This window comes from Lactuca sativa, chromosome 4 (genome assembly GCF_002870075.4).
Source record: "Lactuca sativa cultivar Salinas chromosome 4, Lsat_Salinas_v11, whole genome shotgun sequence".
NCBI lineage: Eukaryota > Viridiplantae > Streptophyta > Magnoliopsida > Asterales > Asteraceae > Lactuca > Lactuca sativa.
In genome coordinates this window covers 212,959,538-212,970,028 of record NC_056626.2, presented here as the reverse complement: position 1 = coordinate 212,970,028, position 10,491 = coordinate 212,959,538, and the positions used below count along the sequence as shown (strand labels likewise).

At 39.9% G+C, this 10,491-nt stretch overlaps 2 protein-coding genes across 2 annotated transcripts; one reads left to right on the top strand and one right to left on the bottom strand.

The window, feature by feature from the left end:
• Nucleotides 1-842: 842 nt before the first annotated feature.
• Nucleotides 843-2,143, top strand: LOC111896553 (protein STRICTOSIDINE SYNTHASE-LIKE 11). The gene is made up of 3 exons (XM_023892523.2): nucleotides 843-1,103; nucleotides 1,204-1,458; nucleotides 1,546-2,143. Exons 1-3 carry the CDS (start codon nucleotides 859-861, stop codon nucleotides 2,024-2,026), a joined length of 981 nt encoding a protein of 326 aa, XP_023748291.1. The 5' UTR covers nucleotides 843-858; the 3' UTR covers nucleotides 2,027-2,143.
• A 62-nt stretch (nucleotides 2,144-2,205) lies between these two features.
• LOC111896554 (protein MIS12 homolog) lies at nucleotides 2,206-4,003 on the bottom strand. The gene is made up of 7 exons (XM_023892524.3): nucleotides 3,714-4,003; nucleotides 3,579-3,636; nucleotides 3,296-3,415; nucleotides 3,088-3,189; nucleotides 2,850-2,988; nucleotides 2,632-2,769; nucleotides 2,206-2,543 (listed from the first exon to the last, which is right to left on the bottom strand). The coding sequence occupies exons 1-7, from the start codon at nucleotides 3,833-3,835 to the stop codon at nucleotides 2,482-2,484; spliced, it is 741 nt and encodes a 246-aa protein (XP_023748292.1). The 5' UTR covers nucleotides 3,836-4,003; the 3' UTR covers nucleotides 2,206-2,481.
• Nucleotides 4,004-10,491: the final 6,488 nt, after the last annotated feature.

Genomic DNA, 10,491 nt, shown 5'->3' with positions numbered 1-10,491 from the left:
TTCATCTATTGGATTTTTATTTTACACTACATCCTAGAATTTTTCTGTAACTTTGATTGATACAAAGTTCCAAGTCTTCTTAATCAGGTAAGTTAATTGCTACAATGTTCTTGAACATTTAATGACTGTTGCACATGCGAATTACAACATAAGTTCAATGCTTTCGAGATATGTAATAGCAACAATACTCTTGAGTCTTGAGATTTAAAATAATTCCATTTAACATACAACACACTGCAAACATGTACCTTTCCCATTACTCGATGTTTTGAGGAGTCTTAGCCTATGGTTTGAGTTTATTTCATATGACTGATTCTTTATTTGCATTTTTGAAAACTATTTGTATTGTTGTTAATAGCTTATGGTATTTAGTAAATGCAAATAATGTCAGAATCGATGTTATAACTTTAGTGTAGTAATTCTATAATCTTATACATAATGATATTAAGATCAGTTTTGTAACATTAAAAAATAAGCAAATTTGTATAGCAAAACCCAATAATAAATACATAAATAAGGACCACACTCAAGCCCTATTTGACCCAACGTTTGAGGATTAGGCTTTGAATAATTTGGGCCTTGGCCCAGTTAGAGGCTTAGAGCTAAGCTAAGCCCAATTTCTTTTATATATAAACTTATGTTTTAATATTCAACTATAACTAAATTTTATATCACAACTTGTCGTGATTTTCTAAACTTAGAAAGACTTTTATTCCCAATATGGCGCCGTATGGGTAAGAACCTCACATCATGGTTGTTATGATACTCATTCCCAATGACGGCTAATAATACATACATTCCTATATAAAGACATGCATCATGCAATGCTCTTTCATGGCTCCCTTCACATATCCAAATATGGCTTCTCCACAAATACTTTTGATTTATATTACATTTCTTTGCATTTTTGGAAACCTTGTTTCTAGCCAATTCACCAATTTTAGTACGTTAGTATTGCCTGCAGGCGTCACTGGTCCTGAATCAGCTGCATTTACAGGACGTCCAGTCAACGGGCCCTTTACTACCGTGACCGATGGTAGGATTATGAGATGGAGAGGACCTAGAATCGGTTTTGTGGATTTCGCATTTACATCTCCAACAAGGTTAGTTTTCAACTTTATGTGTAATTAATTATATTTATGCACCCCTAAGGTGGTAATATACTTATGCGCTTTTTTTTAAATTCTTGGAATATGTTTTCAGGACAAAAAGACGATGTGATGGCACCACAGATCCTAATATGGGACCAACATGCGGACGGCCAATGGCTCTTAGTTTTCACCCGGCAACCAACCGTTTATACATAGCCGATGCATATCATGGACTTCTAGTTGTGGGCCCCCTCGGAGGGCTTGCAACTCAAATAGTTGGAGGGCTCAAGTTTACTGTAGGCGTTGACGTTGACTTGTTAACAGGAAATGTTTACTTCAGCGATGCTAGTATGAATTATACTATCAGGTAACCACTTTGATTTCATACAATACACACGTTATAAGTTATAACATACGCTATTACAAATTCTCGGATATTTTGTATATTCTGTAGAGATGTTACACAACCAGGATTTATGCCTGATTCAACGGGGAGGTTCATGCGTTACAACCCACGTACCAGACAGGTGTCAGTTTTGCTGAGTGGTCTCTCTGGTGGTGGTGGGCCTGCCGTCAGTAGCGATGGGGCATTTGTTCTTGTACCTGAGCTTACTGGGAATCGGATTTCAAAATACTGGCTTGCGGGGCCCAAAGCAAATACGGCAGAACCTTTGCTAAATGTTACGAATCCAAATAAAATAAAGCGAGCAGGAGGACTTGGAGAGTTTTGGGTGGCGGTTTCAGATGGATTCATGCCACCGACGCCTCTCATTACACCTCAAGGGGTGCGGTTTGATTCAAATGGGGTTGTGCTACAAACGGTTTCGTTTGCTAAAGAGTTTATCAACAAGACGATTAGTTTGGTTCAAGAACAAGATGGAAAGTTGTATGTGGGGTCTCGTTTTACTAATTTCATCGGTGTCTACTCTAATTAGACATGTGTGTGTTGCTTTGTGTTTTACTATGAAATAAAAGGTGAATGATGTTAAAATAAAAGGGCAACCTAGTATAAAGGTTGATTTCCTTTTTATAAAATTTTATACTTATATCCATTTCTGAATGAAATTTTTAATAATAGTACTTTATAAACAATGGTTATACCAAGTTAGCTCTATGCATAAAGTAATCACTAGGGGTATTTTTGGGATATCATAGGAATCGAAATTAATACAATGTATAATATGTTATGATTTACTACAACAAGAAAGAGACATAGTGGTGGTGTTGGGGAATGGGGAGTGAGGAAGAAACATTATAACTGAATCATGGTCATTCTAAAAGCACCAAATTCATGTTCAGTTCTTGATGTTTTTTTAAATATTTGATCCATTTAATACACATATAAGCAAAAAGAAGAATTCTTACTTGGCTTTAACAGGTTTGTAGAAGTTCATCGAGTGTTGAAACCTGCAAGAAATCCTTCAACTTCTTCTGGCTTTGCATTGGAAAGGCCTGCATTATTATATATATTAAAACACTATTTCACTATACACATAATAACTATTAGCATATAGATTGTTAACTTGCAATGTATATTTACCATTTCCACCAATTATCTTTAATATATCTTCATTCCATAAATGCAATTTCTGGAACCTATCCCTTTGAGTTTCATCCTCTCTTTCAGTCTTTAACTTCTCCACTTTCATGTGTAATTCTGCTGCAAGTTTTTGCAGCTCTGCAACAAACAATGGCATCCAAAATTTTAAAGACTATTCTTCCAAGAAAAAATGGCAGGTTATATACAGAAGTAAGTACCTTGGAATGCATCATTTTCAGAAATTTGGTCAGATAGCTTTGTTAATTCACTTATTGCAGTTGCTTGATGGTTGTTAATGGCAGATTCTCTTTCCAATGCTTGAATCTCTCTCTTCAATTGAACAGACTCCTGTTCAGCCTTTGTACAAATTAAACAGAAAACTTATTATTTATCAAACATAACAAGGAACAATATAAACCAAGAATAATTTATTGAGTAGAATCAGAATTTTATTACCAAAGTAAGTTTTGTTCTCAAGGAAACCAACTGGGAGTCAAGATCAGGGATACCAAGTCCAACAACATCAACATCCATTATATCACCAACAGATGCCTCATCCTGAAGATTGTATATACACAAACATTGGAGATTTAGAAGTTCATATTTGGGTTAAATCAAACACATAAGTTAGTGATAGATTAGAAGAAAAAGTAAAGGGATGTACATCTTTGGGCAGTGAAAATCCTTCTGGAACCACAAATAAGCGAAGAAAACAGTACTTCTCCCACATAGTCAATCGCTTGTCCAAGGCGGATTGAATTGTGTTTCGAATGTAATCCAAGCCCTAAATGACATTTAGAATGGAAAAATAAAACCTGTTAACCAAATAATCCACAATTTAGGGCACAACAACAGAACCAAGTAGAAACGCAGATAGCAAACAGTTAAGGCGATTTGAACAACATCTGAAATAAAAGAGAAGTGAAAAACAGAAACAGGTGGTAAACCTTGGTTAAATCTTCAGCCCTATCTGAACCATCGACCTTGAGTTGAGCTGAAGCCTCCCTGTAAGAGCACAGTTAGTCTTTTGCATAGTGAATAGTTAATAGAAACGATATCAGGAAATGATGATAGAAACGGACTGATGAAGATGCTCGAAGGCGCTCGCGATCAATTCGTCGACGATGTTTAGGGCGGCGTTGAGGAATAGCTGCGGGTTGAGGTTTAAGGAATCAAAAATCACCTCGCTTTCGCTGCCCTCCATCTCCACTATCTCTTCTCTTTCGCTGGATCTGGAAGAATTTGGAAATTTCCCGCCGGATATAATCAAAATGGGTAAATTACACAGTTTTCGTCCCTCATCCAGGTCACGTTTTGTGATCTTTATTTTCAAAAATTAAACCGTACTTAAGTTTTTTCTTACACGTATAAATTAGAAAAACAAAACAAAACAAATATATAATTTTTTTTTCAATTTCTTTTATTTATTTATCAGTTATAAATTAGAAAAAAAAAAAACAAAAACAAAACAAAACAAAAAATATATATATCTCCACCCCTCCCCCTTTCATTTCCTGCAACAAGATTCTCCCGACCCACCACCACATATCAACGCCGGCTCTTCCGGCACCACCACATATCACTGCCAACTCTTTCCTGTTTAGCGCCTTCTCCACAACCCTAATCTCACACAAATGACCATTGATATCAAGAAAACCATCCATCAAAAACTACTATCAGGACCATCACTTACCTTACTCTGATCTTCACATGATCAGAATTGTAACTCAAAAAGAAAGAAGAATGATGAAGAGGAATCTGTGATCGAGAGAAAGAGGGGCGAAAAGGTGGGGTGATAGAAATATATAAACCTGCGATCGATCCACCCTTCATCTTCATGTCGGATTCGATTCCAATGGTGGAGCTTGATGGTCTCCATATCTCAGCCACGATGGAGGCAAAGATCAAAACCCTAGCAACTGCCGATGGCAGTTGTGGAGCTCCATGCATATATCGAAACCCTATCCGTCGTTGATAGGATCTTTCAAAACCTTATTCGTTGATAGTTGTGTTGATTTTGGAGACGGGGACTGAATTGGCACTGTCATCTAACAGTAGTCATCGATCGGAGAATCGGAAACAATGGGGGATGAGTACTACATCATCAGTGACCAAAAAGAAACGGAAGGAACTTCCTATGTCATTACTGATTCAAACGTCGACGGTGATGAAACAGTATTACACAAACGAAGTATTGCACAAACGACAGGAGGTTAGTCATCACGGAAGAGAAGGTCAAGAGTCCGGAATAACATATTCATCATTTTCCTTCGTGTGAAAATGAAGAAGTGAATGAAATTATGGAGGAGGATGAGAGACAGAGGGAGCGCGAGTGTGTGTGTGTGTGTGTGTGTGTGTGCGCGCGCGCGCGCGCGCGAGAGAGAGAGAGAGAGAGAGAGAGAGAGAGAGAGAGAGAGAGAGAGAGAGAGAGAGAGAGAGAGAGAGAGAGAGAGAGAGAGAGAGAGAGAGATCAATGGTGGTGGTATTTTGTTGGCGTATGAAAGAGAAAGAGATTAGAGATTTGTTTTTTGAAGTAATAAATAATATTTGATTAATTAAAAATAAATATCCAATGGTACAATGCTCATTTCAAATTTGGCGTGGACTACATTTGCAACAAAAACATATATCATAGACGAAGCGTGCAAGTTTTAAGCAAACGAGTGATGGCCCGAGTTAATTTTTGAAAATAAAGATTGAACGCATATGCACGAAGGACGATTGATGTAATTTACCCAATCAAAATTGTGGTGGTCGTTTTGCTATTTTGGAACAAAATGAATTTTGAAGGGTGAAAAATAAAAATTAATGAATATATCGTCCTCTAGTCATGAGAAATATTTGTTCAATAGTTAGTTTGCATTTGGTTAAAGTTATTTTGGAAAAGTTTTTCGAATAATGGGAGTTTCTATTTTGAGTAAATTACTTGAATCGTCTTTTGATATGTGTTAAAAAGCACGGTCAGTCTCTATTTTCAAAAATTAATTCGGAACGCCCCTTGTTTGGTTAAAAGTTGCACATGTCATTCCTCATTAGTTTAAATTTACATTTTCATCACTTATATAACACCCGCAAAATTCAAGCCAATTTAAACATTTAAAAACATTGCAAATCCATTAACGTTTACAAAACTTGTTTTCAAAATGTATCATATCAGAGTATCCCAGAAACAAAGTCATAAAAAGTGAGGAGATGTACGATCATGCATTTTTCTTGCCACGATCCCCTGATATACATGAAACAATAAACTGAAACTGTAAGCCCAAAATCTTAGCGAGTTACCCCCAAAATACCGATACACATACAGTCCACATAACCATGTCAGCAATATCATAACATAACAAACTGAACAGAACAGCACGTAACGGGTCCACAACTTTACAGACTGGAATACCCCTGAGCCCACAGTGTGAGTGTGATTCTGGAATGCCTACCGAGCCCTCAGCTCACATCTTGATTGCCACCGAGCCCCCAGTATAATTCTGGAATGCCTACCGGGCCTCAGCTCGTATCTGGAATGCTCTCGAGTCCTCAGTATGAGTCTGGAATGCCTATCGGGCCCTCAGCTCATATCTGGAATACTCTGGGGTTTGTTGGCTACCGCACGGAGCAGTACAACCTCAACCCATCCCACATAACATATAACATATAACATAACTACTGAGCATGCAATAATCATATAACATCACAGGTAGTCCTACAGATCTACCTAAGTGTCATAACCACTAGCATGCAATACTAACACATACTCAACATCCAACACTGCTAGGATAACATATCCAATGGGCCGACCTTGGTGCCTTAGACCCCTTAGTATAGTGAGGAAAACTCACATGACATTGCTGAAGTCCACAGATAAAACTCTAGCTACTGGTTGACAGGTTCCCGAACTGTCAACATCAAACAATACCCAATTAATAATTAGGTTCCAAGCCCAAGGTCCAACTCACACTACAAAAGCCCAAAAGTCAAATAATGGGCCAAAGCCCAACATATGGCCCAACTTTTCAAATTGGCCCCAAACCTCTACTTGGTCTTTCCTTAAGGCCCATCCAATTATTCCAATCCAATTCTCATGGCCCAATATCACATAATCATAAAGGCCCAATTATAGCCCATCAATGGCCTAATTTTCCAAATTGGGCCCAAGTCCTTACACGGGCCTTATCCTAAAGCCCATCTAATTACTTTGGTCCATTAACTTGTTCTTGGATGGCCCACCAATAGTCCAATTGCCAAAGCCCAAAAGGAAGGCCCAATTCAAGGCCCGAGTGAGATTAGGACTTTCACATGAAATGATGATTAGGGTTAAGTGTTTCTTACTTACCCCATTAAGGACTTAATCCATTAAGGGCTTATCCATTAAGTCCATTATTGCCTTAAGTTAGTTTGCCAATGATTATTATTTAATATTTCAAGTCTATTAAATAATTCCCGTGTGTGTGTCCTGATCAATTTCCACAGGTTAGAGATTTGTGCCCTTAGGGTTTTCCAAACCCTAATTAGGGTTTTCCAACCTAATACTAGTTCACTAGTCCATTGGTTGGGCTTTTAGGTCACATTGGGCCTTATTCGCTCATTAGGGTTCCATTGGGCCCACTAGGGTTTCTTTGGGCCCATTAGGGTTTCATTGATCCCACATTGTCCATACATCCCCAAACGAGGTCCAAATGTAATCAAAGCACACCGTCACCCGACACGGCAGCCGGCGACAAGAGGCGGCAACCACCACCCTACAGTGGTGGTTTAGACTTTTCTTTCATTATTCCACTTGTTACAATTTACAATACCATCTGATTAACACACACAAACACTAATAAACCCCCACATATAAAATAACACCCTACAGAAGCATACACATTCTCCATGGTGGTCCTTGAGGCGGCAGCCACCATGGCCGGCAGCCATGGTGGTTTTCCTTGGCTTTTCTCCGGCAGCAGCAACCCGAGACACCTACAAATTTGCGAGATACGGCTGCAAGACACACACACACATCCGATTCAGAATATACTCCAGCCACCCTGGCGGCTCATGGTGGCACCGGCTGCAAGGAAAACGGCCAGCAGCAGCGGTTGTCGGCGACAACCACCATGGCCAGCAGCCATGGTGGTTTTCTTCTCAGATTTTTTTCTGGCCAAACGAACCCATACACGTGAATCCCGTCATCCTCAACGACAAACACACCCCCTTCCTAATGGTGAAAACTCGACCCAGTCGTTCTTCACGGTAGCTTGCAGCGATAGCCGGCAACACGAGCTATGTAATAAGAGACAACGGAAGGGACGAGGACGATCAGAACCACAACAATATTTGTGAACCATAAAACCCCCGCCCTCCTGACCACCCGACTATCATACGTCGGGGTTGCGTCTCATTTCTTCTCCGATAATTAACAGTGCCAACGATTGTTTGATTGGGGTTCTCCGACTCCTATAGCATTAGCGGCTAAAGGTGCTCCGGCTTCAACAGGTAAGGAGGCGGCGGTGGAAGGTGGTCTTTGGTTGGTTGGAACAAGTGAGTCGAGTGTGAAAGATGGTGGTGTCGGAGATAGTTGGGAGAGTGGCGGCTACACATAGAGATTAGGGTTAGGGTTTAGAAAGTGACGGATGAAGAGGTTAAATACCCGATCCCTTGAACAAGTTTCCATAATAATGCATTTGGTCCCTTTTTGTAATACTCTTTTCAAAACGAATCCAAAATTTACCAATCAGACCCCGCCTTCTGAAAATCTTATCATTCAAGTCCAGAACTTACCCTTTAGTCCCTGCTTCCATGAATCTTTACATATTTAGCCCAAATAATACCAAACACTCCTTGACTTATGAAAATCTTTACAAATTAAGTCCTAAAATTACACTTTAACCCCTGGAGATTCAATTCTTGCCATTTGACTTCCCAAAACCAACACCCCATTAGCCATTTAATTATTCTATTTAAAACGAGGTGTTACAACTTATGTGACATTAAAGGACTATTTTGCCCTTTTTATTTTATTTTTGTTTTACTTTATTTTTCTTACGGTTAATAAAAATTTACAAAATAAAATAAAAACCCCACCTCACCCACCTTATCTAACCCCTTCCCTTCTAAACCCACTTTCCCCTAAAGCAAAATCATCACCACCGGCGGACAACCACGCACCACCATCGACCACCGTGTACCACCACTAGACCACCACACACTACCGTCAACCACCACATCTTTGTCTCTCAAAAACATTATCGATGACCTCTTATTCTCTCCTTCTTCTTCCCAGCATTCCTTATGCTACCGCCGTCGACCTCCAGGTCTTGTAGAAACACCAGTCGGAGCAAGAGAGACAGAAACACCTACCATCACCACATCCTCATAGATCTACACTCCAGGTGGTGGTAGACTCATTTTTTTCTAAATAGGTTAACAATGGAAGACTCTATTTCTTCAAGGATGAAACTTTGTTGAGTTTGATTCGATATTAAACCTTCTCCCTATCGTAATACGTCGGCAAAATGTACCTCAGATTTAGGATTTTAAACTGAGTTGGAGGTGGAGCTAGGGTTTAGAATGGAGATAGAGGCAAAAAATCGTAGATCCGTTCTTCCTTTTCTTTCAGGTAAGGGTAGGGGAGAAGACGACGATAGTGGTGCGCCGACGAATGGTGATGGTGGTTTCGAGCGAAGATGGAGACGATGATGGTTGTTGTGATGGAAGAGAAAAAAGAGAATATATGTGTGGTCATGGTTGTTGCCATGAAACATCCCAAAAATACGGACCAAAAATTTCGTTTTCAAATCATTATTAAAATCATAAATCATCCAAAGTAACGAGTAAAATCATGAATCATGTTACATAAAACATCATAGTATCTATCACAAATCAAGATCTCATAACAAAACACCAGAGTAAACTCCCAGGCTATGAATGTGGTGTGTGCCATGTGATCATCCCGATCCCTTCCCTTTGCTAGTGGAAGTACCTGAAACCAAAACTGAAAACCGTAAGCACGAAGCTTAGTGGGCTCCCCCAAACTACCATATACCATACACATATAACATGCAACTAGGAGATACGGACCCCGCCCACACTCATGGAGATACAGGCCCCGCCCAAACTCCACTAACTAGGGGATATGGACCCCGCCCATACTCCTCTAACTATGAGATACGGGCCCCGCCCACACTCAACTACTTCGAGATATGGTCCCCGCCCACACTCGACTACTACGAGATACGGGCCCCGCCTACACTCAACTACCAGAAAAACATACAAGTATCACATAGACAACAAGTATAACTAAATCTATCATTCAGACATATAATATAATCAAGCTCAGCTATGAGATACGGGCCCCGCCCACACTCGACTATAAATAGATACGGGCCCCGCCCACACTTAGCTACTATCATAACATGCTATGGGCCGGCCTTGGTGCCTTAAACCCATTCCTACTAAAGGGAAACTCACCTCATATGACTGACTGCTGAAAATATGAGTGAGAAATCCCTATCTGCTACTCCGGTAACTCTCCGGCTATGAATTCCATAATGACACTTAGTCAGAAACTGATAACCATTCTTAGGGTAAAATGACCATTTTACCCCTGGTTAAAGTCAACATCCTGGTCAAGGTTAACTCTCCAAGTTGACCAAACTCGTTGAGTCAACCTTGTGACTTGTCGAGTTATAGAACTCAAAACTCTAGAATCGCGACCCGGCTCGTCGAGTCACCCTATGACTCGTCGTGTTCCCAAGCTGCTTATCATTGTGACTGGTCGAACTGACTCGTCGAGTCATCCTCAGACTCGTCGGGTCTTGGAATAATCAGAAAAGGGACAAGATCCTCCTACTCGCCAAGTTCCTTAATTAACTCGCCGAGTCCTAT